Source organism: Phaseolus vulgaris, chromosome 6 (assembly GCF_051622355.1).
Source record: "Phaseolus vulgaris cultivar YP4 chromosome 6, ASM5162235v1, whole genome shotgun sequence".
Classification (NCBI taxonomy): Eukaryota; Viridiplantae; Streptophyta; class Magnoliopsida; order Fabales; family Fabaceae; genus Phaseolus; species Phaseolus vulgaris.
The window spans coordinates 19,132,393-19,145,662 of record NC_143503.1 but is presented as its reverse complement, the minus strand read 5'-3'; the positions used below and the strand labels follow the sequence as shown (position 1 = coordinate 19,145,662).

Genomic DNA, 13,270 nt, shown 5'->3' with positions numbered 1-13,270 from the left:
TGCATCTTGATACACTTCTCTTAACCAGCTAAGGCGCACATGAGCTCCCCGACAGTGTCTTGTTTCTTCAGATGCAAGTGCATGGTCAACACGGAGGGCTTCTACCAATAAATCAGTCGCCGAATCAGAATCTAAGGTTTCCTGTGTGTAAAACTGACCGACAATGGGTAAATGTAACAAATTTGACACATCATCAAGAGTGATGGTCATCTCCCCAACCGGTAAATGAAAACTGTTTGTCTCTGCATGCCACCTCTCTACAAAAGCACACAGCAGTCCTCGGTCTAGACTCTCATAACTAGCATGAAGCAGACCACCTAAGCCAGACAATTCTACAGCAGCTTCTATGCGCTCATGAGGTGCTCCTAACTTATTTATCTTCCTCCCATGTGAAACGACCTTCAGCTCACCACGATCCTACAATAATCAACATATATCATCAATAATCAGGAATACATAACAAATACAAAAATTTATTTTTCATTACTTACCAAACCATCCCACAACTGTTTGGCTACGTGATGTTCATAATTAACAAGTAAGGACTTATCCAATGGCCCTCCTGGATAGCCTTCATCATCAACTTCAACTTCTTCTTGTTCAATATAATCTTCAAACTCTTCATTTGGAATTGAAGTACTAGACCCACCCCGTTTTCTTCTAATCGATGCAGTTGGACGCACACGATCCAAATTAGAACTTCCTCCACCTCTAGTCCGCACCATCTTACATTTCATAAAAGTAACATTCAATCCAACATATATAACAAAATTATAACACATATAGTTTAAAACACTTGTGAAAAATTTCACACTAATACGGATATTAATATCCGCAGACCAATAACAACAATCCGGATAAAAATATCCACAAGTCAAACGTAGCTTACAGATAAAAATATCCGGAACCCACTTTTGAATTACGAACAAAAAAATCCGGAACCAATTCTTGCACTACGGATAAAAATATCCGTAAGTCATTATTCAAGTCCGGATGAAAAAATCCGGATGCCAATATTCTTCTGCGGATAAATTTATCCGGAACCAAATGGTGGTCTACGGATAAAATTATCCGGAAGCAAATGGTGATCTGCGGATAAAATTATCCGGAATGTACTACTCTACGAAGAAAAATCCATGAACGGTACCTCAACTTCTTTGACGATGAAGCACTCACGACGAAGCAAACCAACTCTGCTCACGGTGGCTCACGGTGGCTCACGGTGTCTCCCTGCAACTTCACGGTGGCTGCTGCTTCACGGTGGCTGCTGCTTCACGGTGAAGAAGAAGAAGAAGAAGAAGAACCCTATTGTTGGGTGCAGGCATTGGGTGCAGATCATAATTTAAGTGTTTTTAATTTCATTAAGGGTAATATGGTCTTTTCACAAATCTGATTGGGTGCCAGTCACAAAGCATTGGGTGCAGGGAGAATGAGCCTTACCCTTAATGAAATTAAAAACACATATATTATGATCTGCACCCAATGCAAGCACCCAACAAATAGGGTTCTTCTTCTTCAGTTGTGCCTTTCACCGTGAAGCAGCAGTAGCCACCTTGAGCCACCGTGAAGTTGCAGGGAGACACCGTGAGCCACCTTCGCAGAGTGAGCTTCATCGTCAAAGAAGTCAAGGTACCGTTCATCATTTTTTCTTCGTAGAGTAGTGCATTCTGGATAATTTTATCCGCAGATCACCATTTGCTTCCGGATAATTTTATCCGTAGATCAGCATTAGCTTCCGGATAAATTTATCCGCACATGAATATTGGCATCCGGATTTTTTCATCCGCACTTGAATAGTGGCTTGCGGATATTTTTGTCCGTAGTTCAAGAATAGGTTCCGGATATTTTTGTTCGTAATTCAAAAGTGGGTTCCGGATATTTTTATCCATAAGCTACGTTTGACTTGCGGATATTTTTATCCAGAATGTTGTTATTGTTCTGCGGATATTAATATCCGTATTAGTGTGAAATTTTTCACAAGTGTTTTAAACTATATGTGTTATAATTTTGTTATATATGTTGGATTGAATGTTACTTTTATGAAATGTAAGATGGTGCGGACTAGAGGTGGAGGAAGTTCTAATTTGGATCGTGTGCGTCCAACTGCATCGATTAGAAGAAAACGGGGTGGGCCTAGTACTTCAATTCCAAATGAAGAGTTTGAAGATTATATTGAACAAGAAGAAGTTGAAGTTGATGATGAAGGCTATCCAGGAGGGCCATTGGATAAGTCCTTACTTGTTAATTATGAACATCACGTAGCCAAACAGTTGTGGGATGGTTTGGTAAGTAATGAAAAATAAATTTTTGTATTTGTTATGTATTCCTGATTATTGATGATATATGTTGATTATTGTAGGATCGTGGTGAGCTGAAGGTCGTTTCACATGGGAGGAAGATAAATAAGTTAGGAGCACCTCATGAGCGCATAGAAGCTGCTGTAGAATTGTCTGGCTTAGGTGGCCTACTTCATGCTAGTTATGAGAGTCTAGACCGAGGACTGCTGTGTGCTTTTGTAGAGAGGTGGCATGCAGAGACAAACAGTTTTCATTTACCGGTTGGGGAGATGACCATCACTCTTGATGATGTGTCAAATTTGTTACATTTACCCATTGTCGGTCAGTTTTACACGCAGGAAACCTTAGATTCTGATTCGGCGACTGATTTATTGGTAGAAGCCCTCCGTGTTGACCGTGCACTTGCATATGAAGAAACAAGACACTGCCGGGGAGCTCATGTGCGCCTGAGCTGGTTAAGAGAAGTGTATCAAGATGCATGCTCAAGGAGGCAGTGGACTGTGACTGCCAGAGCATACTTACTTCACCTTGTCGGTTGCACTATTTTTGCGGACAAGAGTGTTACATCAGTAAGTGTGTTTTATCTTGGATTTTTTGTTGATTTGAGGCTTACCGGGGGATATTCTTGGGCAGCAGCTGCCCTAACTCACATGTATGAGCAGCTAGGAGATTGTAGTTATGCAAACACAAAGCAACTAGCTGGTTATGCAACATTGTTGCAGGGGTGGATTTATGAGCATTTCCCGTCTATAGGGATGAGACGTATGCAAGCATTGTATTTTGAAGATCAACCTCGGTGCAGGCTGTATGATGCTGGAAAAGGTACTTCAATTGTTGTTGTTCGATCACAGTTGGATACATTGACACCAGCTTCCATTCGGTTTTGTCCATACAACGAGCACGGGGAAGAAAGTCCATTCGAGTGGATTTCCTTATTCTGTCGTTATTTGAGGCTTGGAAATTGGGCACAGCTGCACATGCCAGAACGTGTTCTGCGTCAGTATGGCTATACACAGATCATCCCTCGCAACCCATCTGTAATTGGACATGGTCATCCGGATACAAATGAAATGGACCGTCGAAGGTTACATTTCAATGATTATGTCATACATGACTATGCCATAGCACGTCATCCTGACGCTTGCGTTCAAGAGTACATGGGTTGGTTTAGATCTGTATCACATCCATATGTGATTAATACAGATGAGGATGACCGTCTTGTACCGGTACCCTCAGATGCACGTCATCACGAAGCAGTGCCAAGTCATCATGAGGAGTCACATCCTGCTCTAGTATGCTTCTAACCTTGTTAACATATTAATTTCTATTGTTTTTTTCTAATAGTATGTCATTCATGCTTGTAGGGTATTTGTTGTAGAATTACAGAGACATTGCAGCCATTACTTGATCATGGCGATGTCGTGGAGGGCAGCCCTGTTTGGGAAGGCATACAAGCAGCCATTATGTTTGCACGAGGAGCGACTGATGAAAGAGCTGTTTATGTCAGGAGACATGCACGTAGGAATGATTGATTAGGATTTCTCAATATGTCAGATGTATTACGATTTCTTTTTATGTAATATTTTTATCCATGACAATGTATCTGAACCTTATTTATATGTTTCAATATGATCCTTATCGGTTCTTGCTTCACGTTACTTTTATTTTAGTACACAAATCACTGGCTTACGCATACTTTTATCTGTAGACAATTTACACACTTTCGGATTTATTTATCCGTATGCACAAATGTGGGTTCCGGATATTTTTATCCGTAGGCATAACTGCGACTTCCGGATATTTTTTATCCGTAGGCACAAGTATGGGTTCCGAATATTTTTATCCGTAGGCATAACTGCGACTTCTGGATATTTTTATCCGTAGGCACAAGTGTGACTTACGGATATTTTTATCCGTAAGCAACGAGCAGTTCCGGATTTTTATATCCGTATTCACAAACTTCAGTGAATTCAACATTGTGTGTAGGACAACTGCAAATGTACTAAACATCCATAAATCTAAATTATGCTATTACAAATGTTATAATTACAAATAGTCTAATGGACATTAGTTGGGTATAAACTTGTATCCGGCTAGTGTAGTATGTTGACCAAGTTTGGGCCGCCGGATAACGATGTGATGCCCACAATATATCCGTAGGTGGAATTGGACAACCATCTTTGAGCTTGACCTATAAAGGTAATAAATATAAGGTACACAAATCTTGATTTACCACATCAATCTTGATTGGTTTGGTTTATACCTGGACAAAATGATTTCCGTGGACATGTCCAATTGCAATGATTCGGTGTTGACGGAAGTTACTTGGTGCTTGGGTTCTTAAAGGAAAAATACTCAATGATTGTAACATGGACAAAGAAACAAGAGTGACATTATACCGATTTGCAATAACGTATCCCATGTCTGGAATTGTCATCCACTTATTTGTTCCTGCCTGCAAGTACAATTAAGAAACAAAGTTAAATAAAGAAATGCAATGTAAAAATGAAATGGTGTTAGTGGTTGGTACCATAGACATGTGTTCCACTAGAAGTGACTTCTTCAAGTATTCATATCTATCATCACCACCAAAGAGTTGAACATATTCTTGTCTCCATTCACTTAGTTCTTTTAACAAATTCATTCGAACAACAGCCCATGACTCCTCTCCCATTCCCAATTGGGCAGCAACAGCACGGTAGCCACAATGGTCATCAGCCTTAACGTCAACAACATCAACAATATATGGATGATACCCTACAGGGAACTGATCAAGGAAAGGAATACATTTTGCTGGTACAATTTCTGGTAAGCTTTCTTCATTAGATTTTTTGCTTGCACAACTATCATGTTGTGAGTGTAAGAAATCCACATGTTCAAAATAAGAAGGGATTCGCTTAGTTGATCTCATGAATTTGGTTGGACGAGACATCTTTACAGCACCTTTTGTTTTCACCTTATGATCTGGTGCGTAAATAGATGTTTTCTCTGGAAAGGCAATATCCTGCAATTTACTTTTGATGTTAACCTTACCTGCAACATCCAACTCTTTAAACCGCTTCGCGATGACCTCAAACTTTTTATCAATTGACAACTCAGATGAAGATTGTTCAGTAGCAATGTCTTCAAAACTTAAACGAGTCCACATCACATGTACTGATTTAAGTGGTATGCTACCAACACCAAATGAAGCCAATTGACACGCACAAGGAAGACCATGAGTACATGTAAGACTACATCCACACCTACTTTTATCAAACCCCACTGATTTAACCCTATCAAGTTCTTCTGAAATAAGGTTCAAAGCATATTTAGACACAAAACCTAACAATTTTTTGTAAGCTGTAACCTTGAACCGATGTCCAACCACATGCAAACTCTTTTGGAATGAATCTTTGATTGCATTATGTTGTAAAATAATCATCTTATTGATGGAATCCCAGCAGAAACATAAATCCCCCATCGAATTCTGAAGAACTCTCTTTAGGCTCCAGTGTGCCGCCTCAACTCTGTTACTTGTTGTGTTTCCTAAGTGCATCACCTTATCTATCCATGCCTTGACAAATTTTTCTTTATGTGGACGTAACCATGTATCCATCACATAATCAACAAATATAGGCCATGGAGATCAGACAACTCGAAGAGCATTGACATGATCTTCAAAGGCCTCAACAATATCACAATCCACAACAGATCCCCACACTTCCATTACTTGATCCCATGCCTCTCTTGGATGCACCAACATTTTACATTTTGCTTTCACATTTTTATCAATGTGAAACCGACATAGCAAATTATAAGCTTCAGGAAACACCATTCTAATTGCATTCATTAAGGCAACATCTCTATCACATACCACCACCCTAGGGCATGAATCAACTCTTAAAAACAACCCTTTAAGTCTGTCAAGGGCCCAAAAAAAATTATTTTCCTTTTCTGCTGCTAGTAAACAAAATGCAACGGAGAAAGTCAAACCTGTAGACGTAATCCCAACAACCTCAAGTAACGGCATCCTATACTTGTTCGTCTTGTACGTACTATCCATTAATATGACAATGTTAAATGAGTTCACCAATTTTACTGAATCTGGGTGTGTCCAAAATATATCTTGCACAATATTAGAGACCTCATCACACCTACACCAATGCACGTACCTGTCTCGCTCTAGTAACAACATCAGTTGTTGCATTTCTGTTATGTGACCTCGTTGTGATCTTCGGTGAACAGTGATTGCATTATAAACCTGCTTAATCGTTGTCACATTCTTCTCATTTCTCTCTTTCATGGTTAGTAAAATATTTCTTGGCTTCACCGCAGTTTTACTCATATCCTCAACCATAACCTTTTCCTCTATACTTAACCTTCCAGCATAGGGATGACTCACCATTGTCTCTGCCAAGTCATGATTGTGAGAACCACAAATTAATTCAACCTTCCACCCTTGACCACCTTTGACTGGTTTGCCTCGCAATCTGAAAGGACACTCACACTTCCTACTTCCAGTTTGACTGACATCTACTTCTTTTTTATACCGTCTGTATTTACCTCCTCTCTCACAACCTAACAATACATAAGTCATCCTTCCTCGTTGGCCCGTCCATGTATCTGACCTTAATATAACAATGACAAACCCATAACTATAGTCAACACTTCTCGCCCAATCTAACAGCTCATCTCGATCACGAAATACCTACAATAACATTCTTAAAAATTTAAAAGAACATCTTGATCATCATGCCAAATTTAAAAATAATTCATATAAAAAACATTCACAACCCAACATTGACCATACCTCATTTGTAGAAAATGCCTCACTACATTCATGTGCCCTGTGTTCATTATCTAATGCGTTATAACTTGTTGACTGCTCTAGATCAACATCATCTAATCCATCCCACACATCAATCTCCCCTAAAACTCCCATGTATGACTCTGTTGTATCCATTCGGTTGCTGAAAAAAATGAACACTTCACTTTCGGATAAATTAATCCATAACCAAAAAAATATCAACAGTTAACTTCCGGATGTATATATCCGTAAGGCAATATTATGAACTACGGATATTTTCATCCGTAAGGCAAATACTAGTTCCGGATATTTTCATCCGTAAGGCAAATATGAACTACGGATATCAACGTCCGTAGGCAAATACTAGTTCCTGATATTATTATCCGTATTGAAAATTTTGACTTCCGGATATTAATATCCGTAGGCAGAAAAAAATTAATTCCGGATTCCGATATCCGAGACCAGCTGAGCTCGAGAAAAAAACCAAAAACGAACGAAAATGGATTACTTACCTCATTAACTTGGCAAACGAAGCTTACACTCAACTTAGCAACAATGAACAAAGCACAACCTTCTCTTTTGCAGCTCAAACCAAAGCTTCACACATTCATGAACTTCTTCTTCCTCACCATTCAATGTTTTCATAAATGAAGAAGACAAGGACATTTTAGGATTTTCAAAAATGTGTCGGGTGCCAATCACAATTGATCGGGTGCAGAAAGCAATTGCCTAAATTTTATCTTTCAAAAATTTCAACTAGTGGTGGTTAAAAACCAATATAAAATGCAGGAAAACAATTATATATTTTTATTATCAACTTCTCAAGTTAAAGCAGTGACAAGCGAATCACTTTTCTGACAATATAGAGTCCAAAACCATTCTTAGGATTTTAAGAGAGAAAAATCATTTCATTGCTAAAATTGAAAAGTTGATGACAATATGAGAAACCTACTAATATTTTCCCCTTCTAAGTACTTAAACATCACAGTATCTTTGAATACCTTTTTAGTTTCTACAAAGATTCTTTAGTCGTTCTTTCTTAGGCATGAATTTCATCAATGAATTCTCTAATTCTGATGCATGTTCATGAGTAATAATGTTCTGGTAAGATTAGAAGATTTGCATTCGATGGTCTTGTACCAGAGTTACTCAACTCAGGTCTCAGTACAGTCCAGAACTTAAGAAATCAAATTCTTAGATTTCTTTGTGCTAAAGCTCATAGCAATGCACACTACAAGTAAAAGGATGTTATTGTAATGTGAAACAGGGACAAAAAGTTGTAGTTAAAAATCCCTTTTAACACAGTTCAAAGTTTTTCCCTTGAAATTTTGCCCTCATATTTGTAGAGCATCGGCAATAGACCCGGCTAGACTCAATACTTCAAAAGGAGCTTTATTTGCTATAGCTTTGACAGTAACAGGGCAAGAATCTGTGATCCAGAAATAGGAAAATGCATTCTCCAAAGATTCTGCAAGTTAAATAAAATGGAAATAGTATTCACATATGAAAAATACAAGAATGTGGAAACTAGAAGGCATGTGACATTTAAGCTAGGACTAACCATTTTTATGAGTGAATCGCTCCCATGATTGGTTAGGGAACACTGCATGGGTGACATAGGCACTCACCTTTGCTGCACCATTGGATGCCAAAACTTTCTGAGGAACACAATAGTAAAAAAAAGAGAAATGATCAGTAGCATAGCACTTACATGCAGAAGAAACATGCATTGAGTTTTTGACATATGCACACAAAAATATTGATAATTGATGCATCATACAGATTAACTTTTGCCAAGTTTAGGTTGGCACAACTAAGACCAATAATCAACAACTAAAAATAGTATCATGTCACTAGGTGAGATCGGCTTCAAGCAAACAATTTTCTTTTGAGAATATACCATCATTTTTCTTTTTGTATTTGCAAATTAAATATTGACCTGACACTCAATCAAGGTGCCTCCAGATTGGACCAAATCATCAACAATGACCACATGATGACCAGAGACATGGCCTTCCTTGAGCCGAACTATCCTCTTGTCACCTTCACGAACCTTAGTACATACAACCTACCACATTGAAAAACAGAGAAATCTATTAGCAAAACAAATATAAGCACAAATTAATCAAAGAAATAGGAGGCTCACCACTGAAAAATTATCAAACAGCTTGTGGAATCGCTTCCATGCACCATCATCTGGAAATGCAATAACTACCTGAAAATAACAATCAGAAATTTGGGCCAAAAAATACGAATGTAGCAAGTATGGCAATTTTCCGTGAAATATAAAATACTCACTCTTTTAACATAACAAGTTGATCAACAGACAAAGTGTGAATGAAATAACACAGAATACTCACATTATCAGCATCAGGAAGCTGACTCAGACGGTTCCTTAAGAGAGGAATACCAGTCTCAAACAAAGGCAGGACTTCATCTCCAAAATAAAATCTCTCCTGCATAATGTAAAATCATAAATAAAATTACAAAAACTTGATAGTATGCTGCTACAATATCAACTACACAAAGAAGCACACTGTTGTTGCAAAAACACGGGTATTAATTACAACTGTTAGGATGTTAATTAGTTAAGGGGAAATGACTCATTTAGTCTTGTGTATCATTTGAGCATTGAGGAGAAATCCTTTGTCAAGGTGAAAATCTTGGAGGAAAGATGTGTCTTCTATTTTCTATTCTTTCTATACAATTCAATAAAATATATTTTCTTTGCCACTTCTATTATCATTCATAAGAGGTTTCTACTAAGAATCAATGATGTCCTAAAAGCTGAGAACATTAAACCAGAAAGACACAAAGTTTTACTATGTTGTTGCGTAGCTTAAGCAAGTTGAAGTATATGAGCAATAACTGAATACGTTGTTCAAACAAGTAAAAGTGAAACATGCATCATTCATATGACTTAAAAACTGACTATCTAACCACATATTATGTTGAATGGTGCCTTCGCTCATTCTTCAAGAGTTCTACTTCAGTGAAGAAAAGTTCTTTGAAAGACAATAATAAAGAAGTGCATTGACCCATCAAGCATAACCGAAAACGAGATTATGCAACAAAATTCCCATAAACAACAAGAGTATATTGAGTAGCAATTCATAAGCACCTTAAATTATACAGCACAAAAACAAAGCATAGTAGCACTTTCCTTCCAATGCAGTACACACACAAACCTGCAAGGCATGAATGTCATATATGACTAAGCTCGTTGGGCCACCTCTTGAAATTGGAATATTTGACAACATCCTAGCAAGGGTGAAGGCAGTTGCTACATCTCCTTCTTCCTCCATTCGCTCAAAGGATCCAGTTGGAAAGAAAGGCAAAACCAATGTGAAGGAAGCAACAAATAGACGAGGGAGTGCATATATGACAGAAAGTTGTTCAAAGACATGTGCTGGGGAGCAGAAAGATGCCAAAAAAGCAACATGTTGACCTCGGAGTTCTTCTGCATTATTTATATATAAATTTGGAAATCCATCAGCAAATGACCTGAATAAGCATGAAATTAATAAGCATTTTTAGTTTTGGTTATAAAAACGGGAAAACAAAATTCATCATGCAGTTTGTTTGTAATAATGTCATACAGGTCAAATGTGGTTTGAGGAATCCAGATCCTCAGATATCCATCCAGGATATGAATCAAAGAGAATACATCATGACAAAACTGAGGTAACTGGTATAGTGATATTACACTATTAAAATATAACGGATAGCTATAACTAAATATCACCCCAAGAGAAGATTTCTAAGCAAATTAGTCATGAAAAAAACATCAAAACATAGGTACACAACCAGAGGAACTTAGGGAAGACAATAATATTCTCCTGAGAAAATCCTAAGTTCATCTAATATACTCTTCATCGGCATACATCACATCATCATCATCATCACTAAAGAGGAATAGCAAAGAACAAGCCAAACACACAACACAACACAACACAGCGCAAGTCATTGAATTCAACAAGAGAAAATGATCAGGAGTATAAAGAGAGAGCAACACCTCCATTTGATGTTCTGGAGAATGATGTGAGGAGATAAAAGAGCAACCTTATGGGCAAGTTCTTCACAGTCAAGGGAGTAGAAGAGGTTCACCTGCTTCTTTGGGGACTTCACCATTGCCATTTCTCTCTCTCTCTCTCTCTCTCTCTCTCTCTCTCAAACAAAAGCAAAAGCGTAGAAAGGAAGCAGAAAGAGAATACAGAAGTAAGAAAGGGTTGTTAGAGTGTGGTGTGGTGAGGCCACGAAGAACACGGAAGGAAGGAAAGAACCTAATCAATGGGTCGGGTCTCTGCTCACCAACATTCGTCAAATATCGATGCTCAATTTTTTTTCTTCTCAATACACCTTTTCGGGAAACAAATTATAAGGGTATTTTTATAAATGTGAAAAAAATTCAAATTATTTATAGCTTGGAAATTTTCAAATTATTATAAAATTCAAAAGTTTATTCTGAATTACAAAATTCACAAACGTGTTGTAGATTATATAGTCTATTTTGAATTCGAAAATACATAATTTTGAAAGTTTTAGGTTATATTTTTTGGAACACAGTTTTAGAATGTACGTATAATTTGAAAATACATAATGTAATAAAAAAATATTCAAAATCAACTCAGAATCTATTCTTAAATTATACAATCTGAAAATGTATTTTAAATTATCTAACACATAAATTGTTTTGAATTACATGATTTATAGAAATTTCTAAATTATAAATATATTTTAAATTATGTAATCTGAAATACATTTTAGAGGATTATGACATATTGGATGTGTTTCTGAATTAAAAAAAACATTATACATTATTTAATTCGAAGCATGTTGTTTCCTAAATTCAAAATTTAAAAAGAAATCCAAAGTATGGACATTTTAGACTTTTTAAAATCTGTCCGAAGGTGTAAGAAGGAATTAGGCAATTATTTCCTGCATCTAATCAAATGTGAACATGTACTTTATTTTTGTGTGAAATGAAAAAAATAAAAAATAAAAGGGATTGCAAATAAAGAATACATTCTAGAACTCTCTTTCTAGAATATTTTGTTTGGATTTTTGGAAAACTTTTATGCATTCTGTAATTTATTTTCTGGAATAAGTTTCTAGATTTAGATTTTGTTTTCTAAGTATTTTTTAAATTCTAGAATTGTTTTTTTAAAATAAAATTTTGATTTTTAAATTCTATTTCTAAATTTCACTTCCAAAACTAAATAATCTATTTTGGATTTATTTTTCTAAAATATTTTTTATTTTAAATTTTTATTTATAGAATTAAGGACATTTTTGGAAATTTAAAAATATATAGGGTGCAAGTTCGAAAAATTTAAATTTGGGTGTAGGAAGAATTTGCCAAGGACAAGGAACTATAAGATGCAAAAAATAATTCTCAAATTACAAAATGGAATTTGAATTTATACCCATTTTTTAATAAAAATAACAAAACGGTCCATTCGAGAAAAAAAAAAAAAACCTGAAAAGAGAGTGTGGATAAAAAAATATTCTTACAATCCCTTTTTCAGAATATATTTTCGAATTTGTATTTCTCAAACACATTTCTAAATTTTGGAAATTCTTTTTTGAAATGCATTTCTAAATTTTGTATTTCGATTTTTTTTTAAATATATTTTTTTATTTTAGATTTACTGTAAAATAAAATTCTGATTTTCAAATTGTATTTTTTAATTCCTGATTTTAAAATCTTGAAGAGAGGTAATTTTAAATTTTTTGAAAGGTATTAGGATGCATATTCAAATCGATATGGAAAGAATTTGCCTTTATCCAATTTCACCTCTATTTTTTTTTTTACTTTGCCTTTGTAGAGGGCTAAATGTGTTTGTTTCCAAGTATGAAGAGGGAGAGGAGAGGAGGGAGTGAGTGTTTTTTGCGTTTGTTTCAATGGTTTTGAAAGTGGAGGAGTGGATGAGGAAAAGGGTGGAGAGTTTTTTTCATTTTTCACAAAAATGAAGAGATTTATGAAATTCATGTAGAATTCTTGTATTTTACCCAAATATCCTTGTGTATGTATTTTATTACAATATACAAAATTAAATATTACATAAATTTATTTATAATTTTAAAAATATTTAATTATACTACTAATAACAACATATAACAACATGTAAAATTCTTGTATTTTACCCAAATATCCGTGTACATGTATTTTATTACAATATAC

General features: G+C 35.9%; 3 protein-coding genes across 4 annotated transcripts; all 3 read right to left on the bottom strand.

Annotated features, from left to right (window-relative positions):
* Nucleotides 1–4,206: 4,206 nt before the first annotated feature.
* On the bottom strand, nt 4,207–5,760 carry LOC137833402 (uncharacterized). Its single transcript, XM_068641753.2, has 4 exons — nt 4,828–5,760; nt 4,561–4,752; nt 4,409–4,488; nt 4,207–4,288 (listed from the first exon to the last, which is right to left on the bottom strand). The coding sequence occupies exons 1-4, from the start codon at nt 5,758–5,760 to the stop codon at nt 4,207–4,209; spliced, it is 1,287 nt and encodes a 428-aa protein (XP_068497854.2).
* A 149-nt stretch (nt 5,761–5,909) lies between these two features.
* Nucleotides 5,910–7,351, bottom strand: LOC150027255 (protein FAR1-RELATED SEQUENCE 5-like). The gene is made up of 2 exons (XM_090303468.1): nt 7,090–7,351; nt 5,910–6,987 (listed from the first exon to the last, which is right to left on the bottom strand). Exons 1-2 carry the CDS (start codon nt 7,240–7,242, stop codon nt 5,926–5,928), a joined length of 1,215 nt encoding a protein of 404 aa, XP_090159594.1. The 5' UTR covers nt 7,243–7,351; the 3' UTR covers nt 5,910–5,925.
* An 822-nt stretch (nt 7,352–8,173) lies between these two features.
* Nucleotides 8,174–11,451, bottom strand: LOC137831134 (Phosphoribosyltransferase family protein). Of its 2 annotated transcripts, none has more exons than XM_068638681.2 (7): nt 11,102–11,451; nt 10,275–10,590; nt 9,447–9,542; nt 9,233–9,301; nt 9,026–9,154; nt 8,648–8,744; nt 8,174–8,554 (listed from the first exon to the last, which is right to left on the bottom strand). In XM_068638681.2, exons 1-7 carry the CDS (start codon nt 11,221–11,223, stop codon nt 8,421–8,423), a joined length of 963 nt encoding a protein of 320 aa, XP_068494782.2. In that variant the 5' UTR covers nt 11,224–11,451; the 3' UTR covers nt 8,174–8,420. The 2 variants fall into 2 exon arrangements, with proteins under 2 accessions (XP_068494782.2, XP_090159595.1); XM_090303469.1 differs by having other exon boundaries at nt 10,275–10,546; nt 11,102–11,433.
* Nucleotides 11,452–13,270: the final 1,819 nt, after the last annotated feature.

What these genes read in the sequence shown, in the direction of transcription:
- LOC137831134 (XM_068638681.2), bottom strand. Translation starts at nt 11,223, where the DNA reads ATGGCAATGGTGAAGTCCCCAAAGAAGCAGGTGAACCTCTTCTACTCC. An exon ending in CTCCAGAACATCAAATGGAG is followed by an intron (nt 10,591 to 11,101) that starts GTGTTGCTCTCT and finishes ATGCTTATTCAG; the next exon opens with GTCATTTGCTGATGGATTTC. An exon ending in AGCTTCCTGATGCTGATAAT is followed by an intron (nt 9,302 to 9,446) that starts GTGAGTATTCTG and finishes TGTTATTTTCAG; the next exon opens with GTAGTTATTGCATTTCCAGA.
- LOC137833402 (XM_068641753.2), bottom strand. Translation starts at nt 5,760, where the DNA reads ATGGGGGATTTATGTTTCTGCTGGGATTCCATCAATAAGATGATTATT. An exon ending in ACGGAAATCATTTTGTCCAG is followed by an intron (nt 4,489 to 4,560) that starts GTATAAACCAAA and finishes TTACCTTTATAG; the next exon opens with GTCAAGCTCAAAGATGGTTG. An exon ending in TATCCGGCGGCCCAAACTTG is followed by an intron (nt 4,289 to 4,408) that starts GTCAACATACTA and finishes GTACATTTGCAG; the next exon opens with TTGTCCTACACACAATGTTG.
- LOC150027255 (XM_090303468.1), bottom strand. Translation starts at nt 7,242, where the DNA reads ATGGATACAACAGAGTCATACATGGGAGTTTTAGGGGAGATTGATGTG. An exon ending in AGGCATTTTCTACAAATGAG is followed by an intron (nt 6,988 to 7,089) that starts GTATGGTCAATG and finishes ATGTTATTGTAG; the next exon opens with GTATTTCGTGATCGAGATGA.